This window comes from Sus scrofa, chromosome 1, assembly GCF_000003025.6.
Source record: "Sus scrofa isolate TJ Tabasco breed Duroc chromosome 1, Sscrofa11.1, whole genome shotgun sequence".
NCBI lineage: Eukaryota > Metazoa > Chordata > Mammalia > Artiodactyla > Suidae > Sus > Sus scrofa.
Window position 1 is genome coordinate 90664536 of NC_010443.5, and position 27917 is coordinate 90692452.

Consider the following 27917-nt stretch of genomic DNA (forward strand, 5'->3'; position numbering starts at 1 on the left):
ATGGATGCTTCTTTCCCGTTCCATAAGGACTAGCATAATATTTCAAACTAGGAATGTAAAATGGGTCTGGAAGTGGAAATAAGACCAGTGACGATTCAGAGTAGTGAAATGTATGACACATGGTATGAGGCACGTGAGGTTATTGTCAGAAAGTGGTACTGGATACCAAGGCAAAAGCCACTAATATTTGAATATCACATATATGACTGTACAAAGCAATGTAGAAGAGATCATGTATTTCCTCAAAATAAAATCCCTGCTTTACTCATAGTAATTGCTTATCTGTTCCTTTGATCTACCCTATTACATAGATGGGAGCCTAGTTAGCAAAGCCCTTTTCATCAGTTCTGGCCTAGGCAGTTTTTGTAACTTGATACTTTAGGAAGACTTGGAAGGGGTTAAGTAAAATGTTCTTTTGGAGTTTACTTTTTTGTTTGTAGAAGTATGTTAAATGCCAGATCCAAAAACTTTGGTATGAAAGTTTATATCATAAAATTCTGTTTTGGATTTCCCATCGTGGCTCAGTGGTTAACGAATCTGACTAGGAACCATGGGGTTGCGGGTTCGATCCCTGGCCTTGCTCTGTGGATTACGGATCCGGCATTGCCATGAGCTGTGGTGTAGGTTGCAGACACGGCTCGGATCCTGCTTTGCTGTGGCTGTGGTGTAGGCCAGTAGCTACAGCTCCGATTTGACCCCTAGCCTGGGAACCTCCATATGCCGCGGGAGCAGCCCTAGAAAAGGCAAAAAGACAAAAAAAAAAAAAAAAAAAAAAAAAAATTCTGTTCCAAACTCTAAAAGTTAAAACATCAGCATATTCATGAATGGAACCAATATTCTTTTCAACATATAATGTCTTTTACGTTGACATATATGTTGTATGTTGCTTGTTATTCAAGATTGTGGGAAACAGCTAAGCTGTCTAATGGAAAGAACAGCAACTTTGGAGCTAGACAGATAAGATTCTGTCACTGTTATGGACCAATCTGTGTCCCTGTGAAAGATATGTTAAAATCCTAACTCATAGTACCTGTGAATGTGACCATATTTGAGAAAGAGTCATAGCCAAAGCCAGCAAGACGAGGTTATTCAGATGGGCTCCTATTCAGTGTGACTGGCATCCATGTAAGAAGAGCCCAGCAGGGAGGGAAGAGGACTTGGAGACAGAGGCAAGGGGAGAGTTGTGTCACTGCAGGGGTAGAGGTGATATGATGCAGCTGCATACCAAAGAACACCAAGGAATGCTGGCCACCGCCAGAAGCCAGCAGGGGGCTAGGACAGATTTTCCCCAGAGTGCTAGGGGGATGAAAGCCTTGCTGACACCTCAAATTCAGACCTCTAGCTTTCCTCTTGTTCAGAGATGCCCAGTTTGTGGTAACTTGTTTTTCCAGCCTTAGGGAGCAAGTATAGTCACATGCTAGCTGATTGGTTTCAGGCAGTCGTTTAACCCTTGAATCTCAGTTTACTCTTTGTAAAAGAGTAAGTTCTGGAATGAAGTAGACATTTGGAAAATAATAACTAGCTTTTCTGTTGCTCCCCTTTCTTCAAAGATGGTTTATGTCTATTCATTCATTCATCATTTCCATGTCTGAGATTGAGACTTACTAATTGAATTACAAGTAAATACCTTTTTTTCTGGTTCCCACTCAGATTCTTTAACTTACAGAAACAGGTTTCATGTGATTGGTAGAACTTTATTAGGATATAAAGGATTAAACCTGTTCTGTAGCTCTCAGATTAGAACAAAGCTTTTAAAATTTCTGCTGTGGTGCAATGGAATTGGCAGGCATCTTGGGAGCACTGGGACGCAGGTTCAATCCCTGGCTTGGTGCAGTGGGTTAAGGATCTGGTGTTGCCGCAGCTGTGGCTTAGGTCGCAACTGCCGATTGGATCTTGATCCCTGGCCCAGGAACTCCTTATGCCGAGGGGAGGCCAAAAAAGAAAGAAAAAAAAAAAACCCTAAACTTTTTATTTTTTTTTAAACTAATCTTCAAAAATAGTGACTGAATTTTTAAAAAATCAACTCAGCTGTTTTAAGAGGCTCAAAATAATTTAAGTATGTGTTGACTGAGGAAAAACACACAATCTAAAAGTTGTGAGTTAAGTTTTAAGGATCTTACTGAGGACTATAGCCCAGGAGACAGCTCTGAGGAACTGCCCCCAAGAAGTAAGAGAGGGGCCAAAGGTTTTTGTGCTTTTCTTTGTGTGGGAAGATGCAAGAGTTTGAGCTCATTGAAATTTTTCCTTAGATGTAGCATCTTAACTGGCCAGTACCTGAAGCACTGATGCTTCTTGCTTGTATCCATCCTGAATTCTCTCAGGGCACGTTGCTGGTAGGCAGCCGCATGGCTAAGGGCTTTATCCTTGTAGAACTGGGGAGGGGGGCAGTGTTCCCTGTTCACGTAGAGATGTTTCTTTCTTTCCTCCCCACCTTTATCTGATGAGCAATTCTTAAGGACATTTTTCTTTATTGATCTATTGCCTATTTAATACAAAGGAAGCATTCTAAATACTTGTAAAACCTTCAGTACTCCACAATGTCCTGCTGCCTTACTGCACCCCTTTTGCTTCTCCTCTCATTCTCACCGTCCACTCCCACCTTCTTTCCTGCGAGGGCCTGGGTTGTACAACTTGCCTCATCTGCAGTCATAGCCATCTCTGTGGAAAACTCAGTGTGGCCCCTCATTTCTGAGGCTTGATTAAGCAGCAGTGTATCTTGTGTTATTTCCTCTGAGGCAAGAATGCGGACCACTGCTCAGCCTTTACAGAATTCTCTTTTTGCTGAAGATTGCTCGGTGACAGAGGAAAGAAGCTTACTGCTCTGGTACCACAAGTGGCACCAGTCTGACTCATAAAGTCAAGTATCTCCTCTCAGTGCCAAGAGCGAGGCTGATGTCTTGACCTTCCTGTCCCCTAGCTCTGTCTCTTGCCTGATGGTGTCTGAACAAGTTACTTCCTTGGTACTGCTGGTGTTGTTCCACCTCAGGTATGCAGTAGTGTTGGAGCCAGCTGCTGGCTCCTAAAGGTCTCGGTACTGCCACCTCCAGGAACTCTGGATAGTGCGAGCAGGGCCTTCTCTAGCTCTTTCCACACTTTGTCACCTGGGCCACAAAGCTACACCACTCTAGCTTACAGTGACTCAGAGTCACAAAAGCTACTCCTTTAAGCTTCAACTCTGCAGCCCAATTCCACTTATCTGTTTTCTGAGACCTAAATTTTCCTTATTACTGATTACCAGCTATTTTATAAACGTAGACTGTAAAAATGAGGTACCTTAACTGGAGAACTCCTGATTGATTCCCAGCTCTTTAACAGAACTTGAAGTCCTAAACTTCTATATCTTGTTTTTTTTGCATGTGCTAAGCCCTCAATTAGAGATGGTCCCTTTGGGGACCATCTCCCTGTAGATAACATCCACTCTTCAGCCCTTGTGGAGAAATCTGCTAACTGCTGGGTTAGGGATATGTTTCCATAGTATCTGGACTTACTCTACCACAACCCATTCCATTCCAGTGGGGGTCTCCTGTATCAGACAGTGAGTTCTGTGAGGTTGGGTGTTGGGGCCGAGCCTGTCTTGCCTTAAGTATGCAGGCGCTCCAGTACATACTAAGCTAATGACCCGTTCTTTCATAATAGGATGTTCAGGAAGAGAGGAAAGTCTATTTTTTAGACTGCTTTTGTGATCTATTGTTATACAGGTGTTGGTTATCTTCGCTCCTCAGTCACCATTTCCTTATTTTCTGCAGACGTTTGGAGTCCTCAGAATTCTGTAGCTTTCGGAGGCTTTGTTGTCAGCAGCAGTCACCAATTTTGGGTAGCTGCAGGGGAAAGGGATTTATTGGAGGGAGATTGGGTGGCTCTCACACAGAATGTATGGGAAGTCTAGAGGATCAGGTTTGGAGGTGGGGAAGTGAGGGAAGTTTGGAAGCAGTAGTTCAGATACCACAGCTGCTGTTGCTGTTTGTTTTGGTAGAGCTTGGGACTTGAGGAAGTTCCCCGGCCAGGGATCGAACCTGTGCTGCAGCAGTGACCCAGGCTGCTACAGTGACAGTGCTGGATCCTTAACCAGCTGCACCACAAGAGAACTGGCACAGCTTCTGTTGTGGTCTCTGTTAGGTGCTGCTGCAGCTTCTGGTCTCATCACACCCACTCTTGTCTCTGATTCTGCCCTCTGGTCTCAGTAAGGATGGATCCAGAGCTTAAGCTTTGTCCTGGCTGCCTGGGGTTAGGGAGAGGAATGGCTCACTTACTCCCTTGGATTCTGAAGTGGGAGATGGAGTCCTGCCTGCTTCTGAAAGTGTCAACGTGGAGAATTCCCCAGTTCCTGGAAATGGGCTTGGGTGCTAGGCAGCCTGTAACAAAAACAAATCAGTTATCCCCCAGAGACTTTTCTTCTTCCTTATCATCTGGAGGCCTTGAGTTTGTGTATAAGAGAGGATGATGGGTCTAAGAGGGCATACCTAGTGTAGTGGGAAGAATATAGTTTTTGGAGAAAGGCAGAGCTAGGTTCAAATTGTTGCTGGATGGATGATCTTGGAAAAAATTACTAAACCTTCCTACATGGCAACTTTCTAGGTTAAAATAAGGAAAACTAAAAATAAACTTTGCAAGGCCCTTGTACATTTTATTTTTTAAAATTTTTTAAATGATTTTTACTTTTTCCATTATAGCTGGTTTACAGTGTTCTGTCAATTTTCTAACTGTACAGCAAAGTCACCTAGTCATATATATACATTCTTTTTCTCATATTATCCTCCATCATGTTCCATCACAAGTGACTAGATATAGTTCCTGTGCTATACAGCAGGAGGACCTCATTGTTAATCCATTCCAAAGGCAATAGTTTGCATCTATTAACCTCAGATTCCCAGTCATCCCACTCCCTTCCCCTCCCCCTTGGTTATTAAAAATTTCAATGAGATGATGTGTACTGTGTGCTTATAATGCCTGGCACTTAGTATACATTCTATAAACAGCCAATAAAACAGTCTGTTGTTACCAGCTCCAGTTTACCTTCTAGCATTGTCCCATTTCCTTCCAACATGAAAACTCTCCACAAAGTGTTTATGCTCAGTGCTCTTAAGTGTACCTGTGCTCTCTACCGTAATGCTTCTCCCTATGTCCCCTTTTCCATCCTTTTTTTCCCTTTTAATGGCTCGGTTCAGATCCTCTTTTTCTTAGTAAGAAGGTACTTGTCCATCTAGTACTTACTGTCCTCTTTACCATTCAGTTTAGCACTTGGCATTGATAGTAGTTTTCTTTGTGTTTATGTGCTGTCTTTGTAAAGTAGTCATCTGGAGGGCCAAGGGGATGGATTGCTGTGAGGAAGCAGTTTAGTAGAAGAAATGTTGGACTTGGAGTAAAAATCCTTTGGTTCTTGCTTCATAGCACTAGCTATGGCTATTCATGTAGCCTTGAGCAAGTTTCTGAATGTCTTCTGTGTAAAATGAGGATAATTCTATAGTATTTTGGTGAGGATCAGATGAAATATGTGAATAGTAGAAAGGATTGTAAACTGTATTGACTAAGTATAAGATACGAGTTTTGTATCCACCTTGTACTTGATGTTATGCCTTGCATAGAGGAAGTCTTATTAATGTGTTAATGATAATAAGTCCCCTCCCCGAGACTGCCCTCATTTCAGATGTCAGTTGCAACTCCAGAGGTCTCCAGGCCACCTGCACTTCTGACCAACTGCCTATAAATCTGGAAGTTTCCTCTCACTTCTCTTAGATTCCATAATGTACTGGAATAACTCTTAGAACTTAGGAAAGTTCTAGACTTAACAAGTATAGTTTTATTGTACATGATATACATTAAGACCAGCTAAACAAAGAGTCACTACAATGGGGTCTGGGGGGTGGGGGAGGGGTGGTCCTGCATGCCGAGCTTTGTGGCCTTGCCTGTAGAATCAGGGCACATTGATGGGTTAACCACCCCGGAAGCTCCCCTATGCCTTTTTATTGGGATTCCATGATGTGGGCATGATTGATTAAAACATTGGCCACATCACTGAACTAAATTTCCAGCCTTCCCCCTCTCAGAGGTTGGGCCAGGCCAGAGTCCCTAATCTAGTCTTTCTGGTAATTGACTGGTCCCTACCTGAGCCATCTCCTTAGCATAAACTTTAGTATGAATTTAAGGGCTAATCAAAACGAATATACTCCTATCACCAGCAAAGTTTTAAGGGATTTAGAAGCTTGTTGCCAGGAACCCAGGACAAAGATAAGACAGATTCTTAATTGTCCAACACCAGGTTTTTAAAAAAACGGTAGCCCTTTGAAACTGACAACATTAACGCCCTGAACCTAGCCAGAACACAGATTGGGACTTTAACCCTTGTGCCAGAACTCGAACCCAGCCTAAAACCAGATTGGGACTTAAACCTGAGGTTTTAAATTAGAATCACTCACCCTGTGTCTGGACTCACTAAGGTTCAGGTTCTTCATGTCTCCATGCAGAAGGAATTCAGTGAGAGACAAAGTGATAGGGAAGAAATATATTTATTAAGATAGGACACTTGTGAGAGATGCAAGCAGCAGGCAGGCGAGGAAGCCCTGCCTTGAGGATCTGGTGGGCTACAGTTTATCATCCAAGGTGAGTGGGCGTTGGAAAAGCCCGCCTCTTCCTTTCTGGGAGTACTAGCTCCTCCTTGGTATCTGGTAAGGTATGTATTCAAATGAACAGAAAGGTGGTCCTCAAACTCCTGCCCTTGGTCTGAATCTGAATGCAGGCCTCATCCCAACTCCCACTCAATAACCTGAGGCAGTTCTCAAGGCTCCACTAATGAAGCTAGCCTGCCTCGTACTGATGATGGTTTTCTTGAGCAATTTATTAACTTGCAGTGATCTCTCAATGTCCCCTGTTTCCCTCTTTAAATATGGTCTTTTATCCAGACTTCTACAACTACCTGTGTCTACTCTATCTCTGTCACCTTGAGAAACCAGATGGTTTTTTTTATTTGAAAGTGTACCATGGAAAGCTGAGATGACAGAAAAGTTGTTTAAACTTTATAGCTATTTAAATCTATACATCATGCAGTTTGAACTTTATATTTTTGATTTTATAAATGCATAATTGTATTTCTTTTGGTAAAAAGGAGCGAGGATTTGACTTGGAGAGATGAGCCAATAGGATAGCATAGAACTCTTTCTAGTTTTTACTCCCTCACACTGGCAAAATGAACAGATGACCTTATAAAAGTTTTTTCTGGGCTGTAGATGCTCCATAGGACTCATCGCTCTGATAGCAAGCGTATACGCTTTCTCCAAGGACATGTACTTAAGTTATGTTTCCTCTTGCAGATTGATTACACCGGAACAGAGCCTTCCAGCCCTTGCAATAAATGTTTGTCTCCAAATGTGACATCTTGCATTTGTACCATTAACTTCACATTGGAACAATCATTCGAGGTCTGTATTCCCAAAGAATGTCCTGGAAAAGCTATGCTTTAAAAAATATTGATATTATATTAACTTTTTTTTACTAGTTATTTCTGTCAAGATGTTGCTTTAATTTATTGGGCATCTATATCCCCGTGAGGAAGATTGATTTGTTTGGCTGTTACATTATGATGTCTGATAATTAAGTACATTTATTTTAAATAATTTATTGTAGCTGGTACTTTGTAAACTAAATTTAAGACCTATTTTATTCTTTTTCTGGAGTATTTTATAACTGAACAAATCGCTTTTGTATCTGGTTAGTATTGACATCTACTTGTATTTAAAAAATTTTTACTCAGGGATTCCTGTTGTGGCTCAGCGGTAAGGACCTGACGTAGTCTTCATGAGGATTCAGGTTCAATCCCTGGCCTTGTTCAGTGGGTTAAGGATCCAGCCTTGCCATAAGCTGTGGTGTGGGTTGCAGATGTGTCTTAGATCCAGTGTTGTGGCTGTGGTGTAGGCCTGCAGCTGCAGCTCTGATTTGATACCTAGCCTGGAAATTTCCATATGCCTCAAGTGCAGCCATTTAAAAAAAAAAAGATTGCTCAATCTGTTTTGCCTAGTTTTAATGCTAAAAGTTTTACTTTAGAAAATAAATACTAATTTACCCATTATTTAATTGTATTACTTTTCATCAGATGTGATATATTACCATGAATGCAAACATTTAGTAAACCTTTGATAAGCAAAGTTAGAACACTGTGTGGGTGTGTGGGTGGGTGTGTGGTCTGTGTGTCTTGCATTTATATTTGTCTGTCGTTCTTGGAATTTGAGAAGATGCTGAAGGACACAAAGATTGAGAATAGGCATGGCAAGACCAGTTTATGCTTTCCTTAACCTGAAATTGAGCTTTAAAGAATTATTGTTTTATTCTTCAGGGAATGAAACTGCTTTAATACATGTACCTTTTAAAATTTTTCTGCACTTTAAATTTTCTGAAAGTCATGCCTTCTGAAATCTCTAGTAAATGGTTGCCCTCTGGTGGTTACAGATGCTCTTGCACTAAGGTAATGGCTGGTAATGCTCCCTTTTTTTCTTTTTTGTCTTTTTCTAGGGCCACACCCACTGCATATGGAGGTTCCCAGGCTAGGTAGGGGTCTAATTGGAGCTGTAGCCACTGGCCTATGCCAGGGCCACAGCAACACAGGATCAGAGCCATGTCTGCAACCTACACCATAGCTTATGGCAACGCCGGATCCTTAACCCACTGAGCGAGGCTAGGGATCGAACCTGCAACCTCATGGTTCCCATTCGGGTTCGTTAACCACTGAGCCACAGCGGAAAGATCGGTAATGCTCCCTTTTTAAAAAATAGGAAAATAAGTTAGGGTTAAGACAGGAATTTAATTAATTTTATTTTGTTTTGGCAGAAATAACCTATAAATTTATTTTCTCATGTGACAGACAAACTGTAAAGATGCATTAGGTTTCTACTTGATTAGAGGCATGGAAGAGACTAGTAATGAATTTAGAAACTTTAGTTTTTTTTTTTGGTCTTTTTATCTTTTGTCTTTTCTAGGGCTGCACCCATGGCATATGGAGGTTCCTAGGCTAGGGGTCTAACTGGAGCTGTAGCCACTAGCCTATGCCAGAGCCACAGCATCGCAGGATCCAAGTCACATCTGTGACCTACACCACAGCTCACGGCAATGCTGGATCCTTAACCCAGTGAGCAAGACCAGGGATTGAACCTGAAACCTCATGGTTCCTAGTCAGATTCGTTAACCACTGAGCCACAGTGGGAACTCCTAGAAACTTTACCATTTCCTCCCACATTCAAAAATGGTTTAATATTTCAGAACTTTCCTTCTGCAGAGGTGATCATCCTCAGATTCATTCTTTTGTGGGCTCTGTGTTCCTTCACAAGCCCAAACTTTGAATTGGAGAAGAAAAATCAGAGAAGAAAAGGCGAACCAACTGATAAATAAATAAAAGCTTTCTGTGTAAATGTTTTCTTTATACAGAACGAGAAAATTTGCATATTTTGACATTTGAAAATCACAGGGTTTGTTTGTTTAGTTTGCTTTTTTAGGGCCATACCTGAGGTATGCGAAAGTTTTCAGGCTAGGGGTTGAATTGAAGCTGCAGCTCCTGGCCTACACCACAGCCACAGCAATGCAGTATCTAAGTGGCTTATGCCACCTACAGCCCCAGCTCATGGCAACTCTGGATCCTTAACCCACTGATCAAGCCTAGGGATCAAACCCATATCCTCATGGATACTAGTCAGGTTCTTTATCACTAAGCCACGATGGGAACTCCAGCAAATGATGTTTTAAATAAACGATGATGTATATGAAAATAGCACATCAAATAAAGCATACTTAAAATGTTGCTGGATTCCTTTTTTTTTTTTTTTTTCTGAATTCCTTTTAATTGAGGATAAGATTATAGCAATAGAGGTAGCAACCAGAAAAGAGAAAATAGCTAATGTTTTTACCACCTCTAAAAATTTTTATCATTCAAGATGACTTCATAGCATCTCCTAAATAATTGTGGTGTATATAGGTTATCCTTCTTTCCTAGGCTGTTTTCAAGTTGCTGACACTGAATACATTAAAGTAATTTTCTTGAATATTATAAAGTGATTCATTATATTTGATACTTTACTACGTATTACTTTTTTCCTTGCTAATGTTATATAGTATCCTACTGAGAAATTTATCATGTCTCAATTCAAATTCAGAATTTATTGGGCAATAAATGAAAGTTTGACTATCATCCCTTTGAAAAGTTGATTTTAATTGGGTGAAGACCATTCTGAATTACAGAAGATTTTAAATTGAAAGTAGATCAGATTAGGTTAACTGATTCTTTGAGAGGTTTTTTGTTTGTTTGCTTTTCTTTAATAGAGTTGAGGTTTTCAGGGTATTTTCAGAGTTTATTCCTAGATTTTTGTAACATTCCTACTTTAACCTTATTTACAATTTGTACAATTTTAGATTGCTAAATACTAGTAGAAATCATCCCAGTTCTAGTAGAAATCACCCCAGTTCCTGTTTTAAGTTATAACAGATTTTAAACTAGTAAAACCCAAATTACATAGCTTTTATGAATGCATGAGTCAACTTCACACTTAATAGTTTTATGTGAATGTAACCCTTTCTGTTTCTCTAGGGCAATGTGTTTATGTACTATGGACTGTCTAATTTCTATCAAAACCATCGTCGTTATGTGAAATCTCGAGATGATAGTCAACTAAATGGAGATCATGGTGCTTTACTTGTAAGTGAAATAATGGAATATGAAGCTGTGGTATCTATGAAATAAGAGCATGTGGTAATTGTTCCATTAGAAATGTTAAATCCAATAACGTTAGGTGAAATTAAAGTGTTGTTTGTCATTTATAGTTTGTTTAGTGTGGGCTTTTAGGTAAAAAAAAAAAATCCCCCCTCCCCTGGAATTTGCACAGGTTAATGATTTCTTACAGCCAGAGGACATACTACTTCCTGCTTGTTTCTTCCAGTACCACTGGGATTTTTGCTTTTTTAATCTGTTTGTAGTGGAATTTTGATGAGTCTAGAGCATTCTGGGAATATAATTTGTTTTTCTTGGGTTTATTCATTGTTACTACACTGGGTAGGAATATACAAATAAGCTGCCTTTTTTTTTTTTTTTTTAAGGGCCACACCATGGCACATGGAGGTTCCCAAGCTAGGGGTCTAATCGGAGCTACAGCTGCTAGCCTACACCACAGCCACAACAATGCCAGATCTGAGCCACATCTGCAACCTACACACTGCAGTTCGCAGCAACGCTGGATCCCTAACCCACTGAGCAAGGCCAGGGATTGAACCCACGTCCTCATGGATACTAGTCAGGTTCATTACCACTGACCCACAATGGGAACTCTATAAATAAACTACTTTTAATTTCTGAGATTGTGTTTTAGAATTGAACATGGATGGTCTTTGTTTTTTACCTTGTGGGAAGCCTGAGTAGTGAAGTCCAAAGGGTGGGTTACTGAACAGTTGTCTGATGAGCTTTTTGAAAGTAGAGATTTCCAGAAATCTCCTGAGTCTCATATGCCAGTGTCTGCAGGGGCAGAGCTCTAAAATACCTGTTTTTAACAAGCTCCCCTTTTGTTGCTCAGCCTGGTTTGGGAATCTGTGGTCTAGAGGATATTAGTTTCCTGATTGTTTAGCTTTCCATAATAGTGGTTGGTGCCCAGGTATTTTATATTATTGCTGTCAATGCAGCAAACCTTCAGAGTCACAGAGCAATTTGAGGATGTCTTAGAAACAGTGAGTCTCTTAGAATGCAATTTAAGACCATATTGGAACCAGAATGGTCCTGATAAACATATAGTTACCCTAGGTTATCCTCAGTGATTTTATTGCTGGTTCCTGATGTTTGGGATCTTAAGAAATAAAAAGTCTGTTTAAAGATTCTGGTTAGGTCTGCAGTATTTTTCAGTCCATGCCAGGTTTGTGTTGTGAGAATCAACTTTAAGGACTCCCATCCAGAGAAGGTGATGTTCTGTGAGACACAGCAAGTTTCCAGAATTTGTTGATTGGGCTGACAGATTGGTTGTGTTCAAAGACCTAGAAGTGGTAGTTGACTTAACAGTCCTTTGATTTAGATACACATTCTTCTCTGAGGGCAAAAGAAGCTGCCCTTTTCTTACAAACTTTAAGCAGAGCTTTTAGACTGGACTAGGGATTGAAGAATTTTCTTCTGTAAAGGGCCAGTAGTAAATATTTTCAGCATTGCAGGTCATACAGCCTATCGCAACAACTCACTTCTGCCGTTTTAGAAGGAATGCAGCCATAGACAGTACTTAAATGAATGAATGTAGCTGTGTTCCAATAGAACTTTATTGGCAAAAAACAAGAGGTGGGCTGAATTTGACCTGCAGGCTGTCATTTATTGATCCTTGGATTAGATCAAAATAATGTAATTTTAAGACCAGGTAGCTTTCAAAAATTTTAAAGATGTTAAAAATGGGAGTTCCTGTCATGGCTCAGTGGTAACAAACCCGACTAGTATCCATGAGGATGAAGATCTGATCCCTGGCCTTGCTCAGTGGGTTAAGGATCCGGCATTGCCATGAGCTGTGGTGTAGGTCACAGACAAGGCTTGGATCCCTGGTTACTGTAGCTGTGGTGTAGGCCAGGAGCTGCAGCTCTGATTCAGCCCCCTAGCCTGGGATCCTCAGTATGCTGCAGGTGTGGCCCTAAAAAAAAAAAAAAAAAAGAATGACAGGTCGAAGTCCAGATCACTTAACATGTGTCTAAGCCCTTCACCACCTGCCATCAAGCTGCTACTCCAGCCCCATAGGTTTTATCCTCTGTCCTTCACGTACCTTTGGCCTGGCTGCCCTGGGCCAGGCATGCTGTTTCCTAACCATGCCTGGTGACACGGATGATCTGCCTATCTGGGCGTTTACATTTCGTTTGTCTGGAACATGCTTTTTACTCTTTCCTGGAGGCCCTCTCTTCTCAAGCCTGCTGTTTCCTTTAGTGTCCTTGGATGCAAAATAACTTACTTTGCATATTTACTTCATTCATACCCTGTTCCGAGTCACTTCTCACTTAACAAACTCTCCCCACCTCATCCACTCTTGCTGTTCCTTTTCCAGGCCATCTTCTATATAGCTGTTAAGAGTGATTTTTTAAAAAAGCATAAACACTACTTCTCTGCTTAAAATCTTTCTGTGGTTTGATTACTCAGGATGATCTGATCTGTGCATAACCCCCAGTCTCATCACGTGCCATTTTCTCTATTGCCATACTCCAGCTACATTCACCTTTTACCTTCTAGAAATATCAAGTTCTTTCTCAATAGCGTGTACCCTTTCTTCTCTCTGTGTAGAGCTCTCTTCTCTGCCTACTGGTTCCTGCTTTCTTTAGGTCTTAACTTAGTGATGCTACCTCTAGAGACAAAGTTCCCCTTATCGCAGACTCTAAAGAAGCTCATCCTACCCTTCCTCATTAATTAACTTGCAAAGCATTTTCTTAAAACTTACCAAAATTTGTAATAATATATTTGTTTACTTATTTATCTTCTATCTTCCCAACTACACTGTAAGCTCATGAGAGCAGAAGGCATGACTTTCTTTAATCACCATTTACTAGGTGCCTCACCAGTGCCTGTCTCATGGAAGGCATTTAATAAATATATGTTGAATAAATATAGATACCTTTATCATGGCTCTTATTTCACGTTATAGTGTGTAAGGGTCTCTTTCCTTTTTTACATTGTGAGCTACTGAAAAGCAAGTACCTTTTTCCCCCTCCCCTTTTTCTGTGTCTATACTTTGCATAGTATATTGGTACGTATTAGCTACTCCTTAAATGGCTTTTCTAAGCCAGTTACTGCAGGTCCCTAGCATTGCTTAGTTTAGTACCTGATGCATAGGTAGTAAATATTTTCCTTTCTTTTAAAACTTCTTTAATAATGTAGTGACTAGAATATATTTGCCCCATTGAGAGTTTATTTACCTTTAATAACTTTTTTTGAAATCACTTTTCATCACAACATTCAGATAGTAATGCCAGTTATATATTGTCTGTCTTAATGGTCTTAGGAGTACTAACTTTATGAATTTAGATGACTTAGGCACCAAAAAGCTGAGAAGTCAAAAATTAAAGAGACTTTATGAGTTCCTGTCACATTTTCTTAACCTTGTCCTGTCTTTTTCACTCTAGTCTAGACAGAGAATGTAGGTACAAGTCAAGGTTGGTTTTAATGGAATAGCCTAACTAAGGTCTAGTTAATTTCAAATTGAGAGTGTCTTGGCCTAATGTGGCCTTGGAGTCCAGAACAGCTCAGACATACACCTAATCTCAGACATGATACAATCTGTAGATTAACCCTACAGTGTCCACATTTCCTGAGATCTTTAGTAGAGACTAAGTCAAAACCCGGTCTGGAGGACAGGCATAGTGCTTGCCTTGCCAACACCTTTGTTTCCTTTATACCTGGGTGCACAATTTAAAGAGGATTGGAATATTCCAAGAATAAATATGCATCAGACCCCCTTCCTTCCTCCTTCCTTCCTTCCTCCCTCCCTTTCTCTCACATGGGATTTAACCCCACATTACAGAATTTGAGATTCATTATCTTGTTGAACATGTTCATTTTATTAAGTGGGGCCTAGATAAATCAGGGGACTTAAGTCATAGTGACATAGCTGGAACTAGAACCTCCAGTCTTTTTACTTTGTTTAAGATTCCTTTCGTTATATTATAGCTGGACTGATAGTAGACTGCTTAATTTTTCTCGGGTAGAAAAGTCTTTGTTGACATGAAAATTTTTCGAAGGTTTAAATTCTTCTGCCAGCATTCAGTTGATGTTCTGTGTTAGTCATTTTATATGTAGATGTGTTTTTTTGATGTGTTTGTGTGAGAAGGTGAGTGCAACCTCTTACCCCTCTGCCATCTTGCTCCCGTGTCTGAAAATTTTTTGAAACGTCAATTTGATATATACCTAGATGACAAAATATATGCGAAGAAAAGCTATATTAAAAAATAATGCAGCTGTGTTAAGGGATGTATTTTGAGTATTTAAAATAATACCTCGAGTATTATTTATAGTCTGTTTATAATATAGACTCATTTTGTATGCAGTACAAGTGAAAAACATGTAGGGATTGAATTTTTAATCAGTAATTAGGATTAACTCAAAGTTCTCTCAGAGGCCTAGCTAATAATTTTTCTCTTCTTTCTTTCTAAATATCAGAATCCCAGTAAGGAATGTGAACCTTATCGAAGAAGTGAAGACAAACCAATTGCTCCTTGTGGAGCCATTGCCAACAGTATGTTTAATGGTATGATAATAGATATAAGCAAAGATATATACACATATAAAATACATATAATTAGGAATATTTGTGTAATCTTACAGATTTGATTGTCTAGTAAATACAAATGAAATTGAGAACTTCAACAGCTTGAAGACATATGTGTGAATTAGTTATTCAGTGGGTTATAATGTTTTATGGTTTTCTTTTGAGAATTCTTATATTTTAAGAGTGAATTTCTGTCCCTGGGAAGAAAGAAACAGAGACAGTGTGCTAAGTTCCTATATAATACATGATAAAATAAATGCTGGACTACCTTTACCACCAACTTTGAATATTTATACCATTAAAAATGAGCTACAGTTGATCATTTAGTGCAGTGCTATCTCATATGACCATAATGTGAACCATAAGTGTGAGTCATGTATGTAATTTTAAGTTTTCTGGTGGTCACATTAAAAACGATACAGGGAAAGAGGTGAAATTAATTTTAATAATATTTTATTGAACCCAGTATGCCCCAAATATCATTTCAGCATGTAAGTGCTATTCAGTATACAAAGGTTATTAATGAAATATTTTATATACTACTTTTTTATACTAAGTCTTTGATGTCTGACATATACACTTCCAAAACATATTCTTTTGGAGTGGCCGTAATTTCAAGGGCTCTGGAGCCATTTAGGTAGTGGTTATCATATTGGACAGTGCAGATAAAGACATTGATAAGACAGAAGCTGTTGAGAAATGCGTTTTTTTTTTTTTTTTTTTTAGGAAAGAAGGAAAGGGAGATTTACCTTGCAAATTGTTTTATTTGGGTTACTGTTAAAAACATTGAGTTTATCATGTATCAGCTAGCCATGTAGGGAAATAGCTTGGGACTGCAATGAGAAAAGGTAGGTTCTTTTAGGATTGTAAAGTTACCCGAGTAGATTCACATATAAATGATTGGTTGCAAATATACATCATGTGCTTGCTTTGGTACAATCACTTTGGAGAGCAGTCTCATTTCTCATAGAGTAAAGCAGGTACTATGGATTTTAGTAGGTATTCAGCATTATCTTCCTTTTTGTGTTTAGATACTCTAGAATTGTATCTGATTGGCAATGAATCTGAGTCCACACCTATTCCTTTGAAAAAGAAAGGCATTGCTTGGTGGACAGACAAAAATGTGAAATTCAGAAATCCCTCTGGAGACATTCCACTAGAAGAACGATTCAAAGGTAAAATATTATTCATATTCCTTAAAATATATTATAAGCTAGGCATTTTGATGAAGTATGTAAAATTTTCTATCTTTAGAATTTTAAAAAAATTTATGCTTCTTTAATGACAACTTTGCTTAACTTTATGCCAAGTTAGATAAAGTATGTAGTATATTCTAATGTACTGAAATTCTAAAGGAAACATTAATGTTAATCTTGAATTTCTCTAATATTTTCTTATAAGTGCTTCAGCCATAATCTTTTAAAATCGTGACAGTTTCTTTTGAACAAGTTTTTATTTATTCATTTTAATTATTATAAATCCAAATTTATTTTTGTTTCTGTGCTGCCTTTATTTCATAATGTAATGTTTCTTCTATTATATCTGCATTAAGTCATCTGTGTTTTGGTATATACTTAATAGCCTACTTTTAGTATTCTCTTAATTGAGATTTCAGTCAAATCTTTATAATTATCTGTTAATGTTGTTATGTGAGGAATTGGTTTCTCTTTAGATTTTAGGACTTCCTTAGAATATGAATGTATTCGTACCTTTGAACATAAAGAAAATATTCATATTATGTATTGCATATCTTTGTTTTATTAGGATGTGAATTTTCAATGAAACTCTTAATAGAATAGAACATTTTTGTCTCCCTCCCCCACTCCCACCTCTCCTTTTTAAGACACAGCAAAGCCAGTAAACTGGGTTAAACCAGTGTACCTGCTGGATTCTGACCAAGATAATAACGGGTTCATAAATGAGGATTTTATTGTTTGGATGCGCACTGCAGCGTTACCTACTTTTCGTAAGTTGTATCGTCTAATAGAGCGGAAAAGCGATTTACATCCAACGTTACCAGCTGGACGATACTATCTGAATATCACATACAGTATCCTTTTTTGGCCATGTGCACAGATTCATAGAATTTGAAAGGAGTGTAGTCCATCCTTATCTCAGGTATGTGGTATGCTACTTTGGGTTTAGTTTTGCTCTCTGCATTTTTAGAAGAGGATGTGTACATATATGAGAAAGTCTCTTTTAACTTGTTTCTTTCAGAAGTGTCTTTACATTTCATATACTTTATACTAGAGTTCAAGTATACACATTTCATATACTTTATACTAGAGTTCATGTTATTTGATAAGATTATTTAAACTGTAGGTGCTCAATTTATTAATAAAATATGTATTTTTACAGGGAAGATTGTAATTGAGCTTAATGCAAAAGGCCAGTGAGTGAATCTAATACTTAGTAAATAGGTGTTGGTGGTACTGGGCTGTTTTAAATATATATATATTTTAGATATTAAAAATCATCAACATAATTTTTTTGCTGTTATTTTTTTAGGGTCTCACTCATGGAATATAGAGGTTCCCAGGCTAGGGGTCAAATCCGAGCTGTAGCTGCCAGCCTGCGCCACAGCCACAGTAATGCCAGATCTGAGCTGAGTTGAGACCTACACCACAGCTCACGGCAACACCATATTCTTAACCCACTGAATGAGGCCAGGGATTGAACCTGTGTCCTCATGGATACTAGTCAGATTGGTTTCCACTGAGCCACGATAGGAACTCCAGGGCACTAAATTTTACTCTAAACAAAGTCCTTATAGCTTTTAATCTTTAGCTCATTGCTTGTATAGATCATGAATAAAAAATTCTCAAGTATTATCTTTTAAATGTTTGCTGGTGATATTGCACTTTCTATTTTTCATATCCCAAATTAGCTGTAAGTATATAGTTTAATAAATAAATGATTAAATTAACAGACCCGATTTCACAATAAAGATCTATTTGGATCCATAGTCTGGATTTTGCACCTCAGTACACAACTGAATATGATCTGATAGTGACAGACTGAGTGACCAAATTTTTGAAACTAAGCCCACATAGGAGCAGGAGCAGTTTTGGATGGACAGACCAAGTTCAGGTTCTGACATGAGGCCATGGCCAAAGTAGAGGGCGCCTTGTAGCCTGGAGCACGATAAAGGCAAGTCTTTGGAGCACTTGGGAATTGTTAGTTGACAGATAATTTGCACCAAGAGAAGTGTCAGGAGGAATGCAGACTGTTTTGGAAATTAAGACAGGAGATGGGCCCGCATAACATCAGGAGTTAGCCATTAGAATTGGGTATAAGGTGGGGACTAGATATTAGAATTAAGACAGAAGCCCACTTTTTAGGGTTGGAATATAGGGAGACTAGGATAGTGATTGGATGTCCTATCCCATAGAGGGTTTGGTTAGTTAGAGCTCTTTTTTTTTTTTTTTTTTTTTTTTTTTTGTCTTTTCTAGGGCCGCTCCCATGGCATATGGAGGTTCCCAGGCTAGGGCTCTAATCAGAGCTGTAGCCGCTGGCCTATGCCAGAGCCACAGCAGCACAGGATCTGAGCCGCGTCTGCAGCTTATGCCACAGCTCACGGCAACGCCGGGTCCTTTAACCCACTGAGCAAGGGCAGGGATCGAACCCACAACCTCATGGTTCCTAGTCGAATTCGTTAACCGCTGCGCCAAGATGGGAACTTCCTAGTTAGAGCTCTTATAATCATTCCTGCCTCAGGTTAGGACTGATGTAAGGAACTAGGAGAGCTGAGCCTCCACATCTGTTGGTCTGGAGAGCTCCGGGAGTTAGAGAAACAGGTGGGAGCTAACACTTGATGCAGATGATGCCTGTGAAAGCATCGTAAACCTTTTGTACAGGGTCTTAGTTCTGTCTTCTCTGCCCTCACTCCTGCCAGAATCCTAGAACTGGTCCAGGTACATAGCTCATCCAGTGTGCTGGTATCACATTTCTTAAATCTTTTTAATATCTGCCCTTCAGTTCCAGTCTGTTGTGGCCATCACTCTTACTCTCTGGGTCACATCATGACTTTAGCATCACTCCAGATCAGCAGCAGAAACCTGTAGCGCCTTGGCTTGAGTCCTGTGCTCTAGTAACTACACTCTTGCTATAGGTGCTCTTTGAGCTCACAGAGACCTTCAGGCCCTCATTCTTCCCTTTTCACCTAGTCTTTCAAGCTCTTCTTCCTCTCTGGATGTCATTGCTATTTACCTGATATTTTTTCACATTGCTGGGTGTGTGTGTGTGTGTGTGTTGTCTTTTTAGGGCTGCACCTACAGTACATGAAGGTTCCGAGGCTAGGGGTCCAATTGGAGCTATTGCCACTGGCCTGTGCCAGAGCCACAGCAATGCCAGATCTGAGCCGCATCTGCAACCTACACCACAGCTCACAGCAATGCCAGATCCTTAACCCTCTGAGTGAGGCCAGGAATGGAACCTGTAACCTCATGATTCCTAGTTGGATTCGTTTCCGCCGTACCACGACGGAAACTCCTCATATTGCATTTCTTTATGGCCTTTTGCCCCTCCTGTTCAGTGAGAACAGAAATACCTGAGAAATGAGATATTATATAGCCCTTAAGTTTAGATATTTTTCCTTGTAAACTGTGTTGGCTTTTACTACTAACATTTAACTTGTGGAATCAGTTCTTCAGGATAATAAAAACAATTTATTTTGTGATTCAGAACATCTGAGTAAAGTGTCTGTGTTTTATAGAATGATACCAGTGAATTGCAAGCAACTGAGTGCTAACTTTTTAAGTTGTATTTTAAAAATCGATTAATCAGACATGGAAAAGTCTTCCTATACACCCTTCAGATTATCCTGTGCATTCATTTGATGGACGAAAACGGATGATCTTGAGCACTATTTCATGGATGGGAGGAAAAAATCCATTTTTGGGGATTGCTTACATCGCTATTGGATCCATCTCCTTCCTTCTGGGAGTTGTACTGCTAGTAATTAATCATAAATATAGAAACAGTAGTAATACTGCTGACATTACCATTTAATTTTATATTCTGAAAACAAATTTACTGCATGTGCATCAAGGCCAGTCCTATTCAACCTTGCTTTCAAATGCTGATGTCTGGTTAGTATGTCATTTTTGAAGTTGGCACATAACTTTTTTTTAAAGCAATCTTTGTCCTTTGCTTCTTCCTTATGGATGACTTATGAAAATATATGACGGGTATAAGAGAAATTAACTATAGTGATCATATCAACACTGTAACTGCTGAAATGGCATTCTGATGTTTGCATTCTGTTGGGACAGGCCGTATGATGCATAGAGCCTCTTTGAAGTGAAACGCGTCTGCTGCTTAAATGTTTATACTGTGTCGATAATATTATATTGACATGTGATACTGTATATGTGTGCCTATTGTGTGAAGAGCGGATTACAATATGTATGAGAATAATGACTTGCTAACTTTCAGGATTCAAGAGTTACAAAAAGATGAAGAAAGACCAAATCTAAATAAAATACTTCATCATTTTCATGTGTCGTGTGTACAGGCTTCAAGGACCATCTTTGTTGAGGTGGTCCACATATTCACTTTACCCAGTATAGTTCTTTGTTGAGCTTCTTTTAACTTTGATTTCAAAGGGCATGGTTACCCGTCTAGCATAGGACTTAATGCTTTTGTCTGAAGAGGTCAGGTAGGTCTCAGGAGAATTTAAAATTCCTCTTTCCATTTGGTTAAGATACTGCAGTCAGGAAACCCAGCTCACTTGATGTTTTATGTGTGAACATTTCCTTTGAAGCTTGCACTTCCTAAGGGGTGAAAGAATGTAGGTGAGCTGGGGAAACTTCTTGGCAGATCTTTACCTTCTGCCTCAACTGTAAACCGTATGTAAATGTTCAAAGGAGACTCTTTTCATTCTTGTGGTATTTAACATTCAGAAATTTTCTTCAGCATTGGAAATACCTCAGGCTGTTTTTATTTTGCAGGTAAGTGTTTTAACTTAAGTGTACCAATAATTGTATACCAGAAATTTTGGCGAATAATAACCTTCATTTCTTCCATATGTCTTTCAGTTTTTGCTGATAGGTCAAATATGAACGTGTATGCACATTCTCTTTAGTTAAGGCACCAGTTATTATGGTTGGTATTTCTAAGATGTACTTTAAAAAGAAGTTCTTTAAATTTCCTGAATAATTTCTGGAGATTTTGGAGTATGTATATGATTATAGTATGCGTCTCTGTGTGTGTGTGTGTGTGTGTATGTGTGTATATATATGTATATGCTTGAAGTTACTTTATTTTCTATTAACTGGAATTATTTTAATATTCTTTATTGAATAAACGCTGTAATTTGTTTGCTGTGGAACTTATTCTTGAATGTAAACTTACTTTTTCACATGCATGAAAGGTATTTCTTAATCAGAGGTGGCTTAATTGCATTGAAATGGCTATTTTTTTTTAACTAAAATATCTCATATGTTTGTATAAATGAATGCTGTTTGACTTCAGAGTTCGTAATGGTTTCCTTTGGTTATATTTTAAATCAAAAGGTCTGGGTAATGTATCAATTTTGATTAATATATGTTTTTTTAAAACAAAAAGAAAACCTCAAAAAATAATGTAATGATTAATAGTAGAAATGTGCCACACTTCTTAAGTTTTGTATAACATGAAATTCAGCTAAAACAACTTGCAGTTTATAATGACTTGTAACAGGTAGACTATTACTTGCATGAGGTACTTAATGTATGATTGATTATCCTGCAGTGTCTGAGTATATAGGGTATTCTTTATGTGAAACTATTCTTTTGTCTTGTCAGTCCTTCAGAATATGGCTGTTTATTCTGGTAATAGAGCCTACCGCACATGGCAGTTGACTTTGTGGAGTCACCACTGGGGGAAGGGTCTTCTAGTCTTTGCAGATTGAGTCTGTGCTGTTAAGATGGACTGCCAGCCTGTATCTCTTTCTCACTGTGGGATCAGAGGTGCCGCTGCAGAATAGCTGAAGAGTGCTTCCAGTGCTTCCTCATCTGTGGTGAAGATGGAGTCCTAAAACATATTTGGAGTTTTATCAGTTTTACAAGTACATTGATGGCCTAAATTCTCCTTGTCTCCTGCCATTTGAGCTCTGAGGGATTCCTGTTGCTAAATACGAAGAATGTGGAACATTCATATGGCCTCTGTGACTGAGGAAGGAATACATTTCCTCCTTACCAGCTTCATGCTCATCTTTTGGAAACACTGATGTCATACTCAACTTCCAAAGAATCATATTGTGTTTTAAGACAGCTAGGTTAAGTAGAAGGCAGTGAAGAATGCACTAACTTGGAGGAAATATTTTGATAGACAAAGTTCCCAATTGAAGGAATTATTTAATAAGTAAAAGCTAAGAAATTTCTTTGAAATCGTAAAGCAGTTTAAAAATAAATTAGTTAAAATAACTATACTACCTAACAATTATTCAACCAAGTGGAGAGTCAAGTGAATATTATTTGTTTATTGGGTTGGTAACAGTTTATTTCTAAGCTTGATTCTGTTGAAAGATAACCTTCTGTTAGTATGTTCTATATTAATAAAAATGAACACAATTTTGCTATGTTCAAGTGTCTTGCTAAAATAACAGTGCCCCAGTGTTGTTGCTAGTAATATTTAGGACTAAATTTTAGCTCAGGGTCAGTAAGTCCAAATTTTAACATTTTCATGCTTAGATTTTATTGCCATATGTATAAATATTAATCATTCTGACAGCATTAACTGCAGGGTTTACTGAGAAACATCTGTTCTTACCAGGAAGTAGTCAGATTGTAATCTCAGTTATGGGCAGACAGGCTAAATTTGGCAGTAGATAAGGGAAAATTTCTGGTAAATAGAAAATGTATAACTCATGGAGAGACAAGGATGATGAAAATAATGAAGTGGGTGGAGATATGAAAAGCCAGACTAGGAAAGGGGTGTCTGAAAAGTAGGGTTCAGCCTGCTCACCTCTTATCTTCATGGAAACACTGCCTTAAAATTACTTTATGGTCCTTTGTTGGTTTAGCTGCAAAGTTATATTCTTTGTGAACATGGATATTTTGAGGGGAGGGTGGAGGGAGTAAGGAAGTGCTGTTTCAAGAAGAATTTGGTGCATAGAGTTTTGTTGTATCTGGATAAACTAGTAAAGTGTATTAGAGCCTCTTTTTAGCCCATGCCCCATTCAATAAACATAAAAATCACATTTCCCCAGATGTCATTTGAAATTTCAAAATAAATATCTTGTCTAAAATCAGATCATGGTGACCTTATTTGCTTTTATATATCTAAAATTTATTAAAGTAACATGTGCATAGTTTTAAAAATTTTTTTCTAAAGGCCTTATGATGAAAACCAGTGGTCCCTGTCCCAACTTTTTTTTTTTATGATTTTTATTTTTTCCATTACAGTTGATTCATAGTGTTATGTCAATTTCTACTGTACAGCCAAGTGACCCAGTCATTCATATATTCTTTTTCTCACAATATCCTCCATGTTCCATCACAAGTGACTGGATATAGTTCCCAGTGCTATGCAGCAGAATCTCATTGCTTATCCACTCCAAATGCAGTAGTTTGCATCTTTTAACATCAGATTCCCAGTCCAGCCCACTCCCTCCCCCTCCCACCCCCCTTGGCAACCACAAGTCTATTTTCCAAGTCCATCAGTTTCTTTTCTGTGGAAAGGTTCATTTGTGCTGTATATTAGATTCTAGATATAAGTGATATCATATGGTATTTGTCTTTCTCTCTCTGTCTTACTTGACTTAGTATGAGAATCTCTAGTTCTATCCATATTGCTGCAAGTGGCATTATTGTGTTCCTTATGGCTGAGTAGTATTCCATTGTGTATATGAACCACATCTTCTTAGTCCATTCATCTGTCCATGGACATTTGGTTGTTCCCATGTCTTGGCTATTGTGAATAGTGCTGCAATGAACATGCATTGTGCATGTGTCTCTTTCAAGGAAAGTTTTGTCCAGATATATGCCCAGGAGTGGGATTGTTGGGTCATATGGTAGTTTTTTATTTAGTTTTCTGAGCTACCTCCATACTGTTTTCCATAGTTGTACCAATTTACATTCCCACCAACAGTGCAGCAGGGTTCCCTTTTCTCTACACTCTCTCCAGCATTTGTTACTTGTTGACTTGTTAATGATGGTCCTTCTGACCAGTGTAAGATAGTACCTCATTTGTAGTTTTGATTTGCATTTCTCTAATAATCAGTGATGTTGAGCATTTTTTTCTGTCCTTTCCCAGCTTTCTTTCTCTTCCAGAGACTTTGACTTCGAAAGTTTTTTCTTTTGGTATTAATCTTTATGTAAATAATATGCGTATTCTACTATTGCTTGATTTAACACTTTTAGACATTATTGATAATATTACCTGATGATTTAGTTAACACGCATACCTCCCCTTCTTTGTATAGTTGTCATAATATTTAATAAACACATTAGCTGTTTAATTATGACTTCAAAAATACTGTACACTGTAGAGCAAAGCAGACCTCCAAGGTTACACTTTGTACATTTTTATTTTTCCTAGAATTAATAACTGCCTCATTTTTAACATTTACATAACTTTCTGGAGACCTGTCTTAAAAACTTCTGGCTTCTCTGGCAGGTGCACCATGTTCTCATCACTAGTCTTAAAGGATTTTTGTCCCCCAATATCAGATAACATGTTTTCCTGCTTTTACTCAAAAGGTCTGTTCTGCATTTGTCCTTCTTTGCCAGTCTGTCCTGCTTGTTTTTCTGGCTACACAGCCATTATCTCAGACCCTCTTCTTGTCATTCTCCTGTGTTGGATCTGCTGTTTCCTAGTTTATTCACATTTGTTGGAGCACTTCCTGTGACACTTAAAACTCCTTTAGAAATGGTGTAGAAGAAGCAGACTCTCCGAATCCTTAATATGTGTAAAATGTCCTTATTCTACTCTCATGTTTTATTGATAGTTGACTACAATAAATTAAGAATAACTTTCCCCCAGCATTTTGAAGGCATTGCTTCACTCTTCTTTCATTGTTGCATTTGAAAAATCTGATCATATCCTAGATTGATATGGACTGCCTAGATTGATGCTTAATTTGCTTCTCTCTTTTTCTTTTATCACTGCACCTGCAGGTTATGGAAGTTCCTAGACAGGGACCAAAATGGAATTTCACCTGCAGGCCTACGTCACAGGCATAGCACCTTGCAGCAACACTGAATCCTTAACTCCGTGGAACCCACACCCTTATGGAGACTGGTATCAGGTTCTTAACCCACTGAGCCACAATGAGAACTTAGTTTTCTTCTTTCTTTCTCCAAGTGTTTTGTCTCTATTCTTTCTAGATTTCTTCATTTTGATCTTCCAAAATGGTCTTTCTAGAAATAAAATTATCTAATTTTCTAGAAAATTATCTTTCTATTGAATTTTTAATATATTTTAAAATATTTTGACTTCTTATTCTGTTTCTAAAGCAAACTAATCTTAATCCATAGCTAAAATCTTACTTTTCTGAGAATATATATAGATGCATATATAGTTTTACTTTTTCTTCCTACTCTTACACCAGGGTATGTTGCTATTTTCAGATTTTCATATAGGTGACTTACCTTGCATTTCTGGCTAGTCTGAGCAGTTTATATGAACAGACCCCAAAGACTCATTGAAAGCTCTTTGTTTGTGGGCAGTGCCTGACTCTAGGCTTCACTAGCACAGTGCTGCTTAGAAATGCCACTCAGTGCATTATTTGTTCCTGCTCATGATCAAATGCTTAGACAAGTAATAACTAATTGGCAGGTCAGCAGCTCAAGGTAGATTGGATATTGAGAAGCATAGCTTTAGAGAATGATTGTCACGGAGCCAGTCACTTATTTGGAGGTCTTTTCTGTGGGACTGTCCATTTTCTCTAGGGTCTTAATGCAGAAGTTAGAGTTTGAAAGAGGATCTACCTGTCATTGCTTTGAACTCTCTTCTGCCTCGTCCTTCAGCTTCTGTTTCCCACATCACACATTTCACTACACCTGTCCCTTTGCTTATGCTTTCCACCTAGTTGTCTGCCAGTACTTCTTCCACATAAAAATCTCTGGTCTTTTACCTGTGGGAGACAGTGCCAGAGGTAAGAGATTGTATTGGGCAAGAGGAGTAGGGCAGAGATTGTAGGGACCTGACTGTTCTGTATGTTTTTTTTCTGCATCCACATTTTCAGACTCCCATCTTTCCATAAGTTGTACCTTCAAGTGTGAGCTTCTCAGGGCTTTTGGAACCAAACAACATGTTTCTGGAGTTTCTGTTGTGGCCCAGCAGTAATGAACCCGACTAGTATCCATAAGGACGCGGGTTCAATCCCTGGGGATTGAACTCAGTGGGTTAAGGATCCAGTGTTGCTGTGAGCTGTGGTGTAGGTCACAGACACGGCTCAGATCCTGTATTGCTGTGGCTGCGGTTTAGGCTGACAGCTGCAGCTCTGATTCAACCCCTAGCCTGGGAACTTCCATATGCCGCAGGTGCAGCCCTAAAAATAAATAAGTGTAACTGGGTCCCCATGCTGTACAATGGGGAAAAGAAAAAAAAAAAAAGTATGTTGGAAATAACAATAAACAATAAAATAAATAAATACACTCTTGGTAATATTCTTTTCCATCATGTCTATCCCAGGATAGACCATGGATATAGTTCCCTGTGCTGTACATTAGGACCTCCTTGTCTACCCATTCTAAATGTAATAGTTTGCATCTACCATCCCCAAACTTCAAGTCTGTCCCACTCCCCTTCCAGTCCCTTTAGATTGCAGCTTCCTCTGTCTTGCTCAGCCATATCCCATCTGCTGTTTTCCAGAAATCTGTAAAAATTGCTTTTCCATTTCCTTCTCTTTATGCCTGTCTTTTTAACAAGTGTTTTTCAGACTAGCATATAGTAAACTACTTCTTGGACTTGTAGTATACAGTTTTCTTGAATGTTAACACATTATTGTCTTGGGTAACCGTCATAGGCTAGCATCATAGCAACACTGAGACCACCCCACACCTGCTTTCCACTTTTAAACCTTCTCCCAACCCATATCCCCAATCAGCTGCTGACCTCTTTTCCATCCCCATAGTTTTGTCTTCTGGAAAATCATACATGGAGTCATATCGTATCTAAGGTATTGAAACTGGCTCCTTTTACTCAGCGTGATACTTTTGAGATTCATTTTAAGTTGATGTCTCTAATAGTACTTCATACTCTTGATTTCTTTTCTTTCATTCTACCAGAGTGAGAGGGAGAAGAGACAGACTCTTGGGGCCAATCCACTATCTTAGAACCACCTTGAAGACCTCTTGGTGATTACATAAAAAACAAAAAAAGTCTATACTTCAGGGGATGTGAATGGAGGCTTCTCTGTATGTTACAGGCATTTAAATGCAGGGTGATGTGAAAGAAGATTGAACTCACTATACATCAGTTTTTATCTTATTTTATTTTTTTAGGGCTGGATACTTTTAAGGCCAGCATATGGAAGTTCCCAGGCTAGGGGTTGAATTGGAGCTGCAGCTGCAGGCCGACGCCACAGCCACAGCAACGCCTTGTCTGTGACCTACACCACAGCTCTCGGCAACACTGGATCCGTAACCCACTGGTTGGGGCCAGGGATCAAACCTGCATCCTCATGGATCCTAGTCGGATTCCTCACTGCTGAGCCACAACAGGAACTACCCCCGTACTACTTTTCTTGTCATG

General features: G+C 38.8%; 1 protein-coding gene across 2 annotated transcripts in view; it reads left to right on the plus strand.

The window, feature by feature from the left end:
• TMEM30A (transmembrane protein 30A) overlaps positions 1-23469 on the plus strand; it is a 48734-nt gene extending 25265 nt beyond the window's left edge. For both annotated transcript variants that reach the window (XM_021092349.1, XM_021092352.1), the window contains exons 2-7: positions 7305-7412; positions 10562-10669; positions 15128-15215; positions 16268-16411; positions 17080-17286; positions 20053-23469. In XM_021092349.1, the coding sequence (XP_020948008.1) occupies positions 7305-7412; positions 10562-10669; positions 15128-15215; positions 16268-16411; positions 17080-17286; positions 20053-20246 (849 nt within the window). In that variant the 3' untranslated portion in view covers positions 20247-23469. The remainder of the gene's footprint in view (positions 1-7304; positions 7413-10561; positions 10670-15127; positions 15216-16267; positions 16412-17079; positions 17287-20052) is intronic.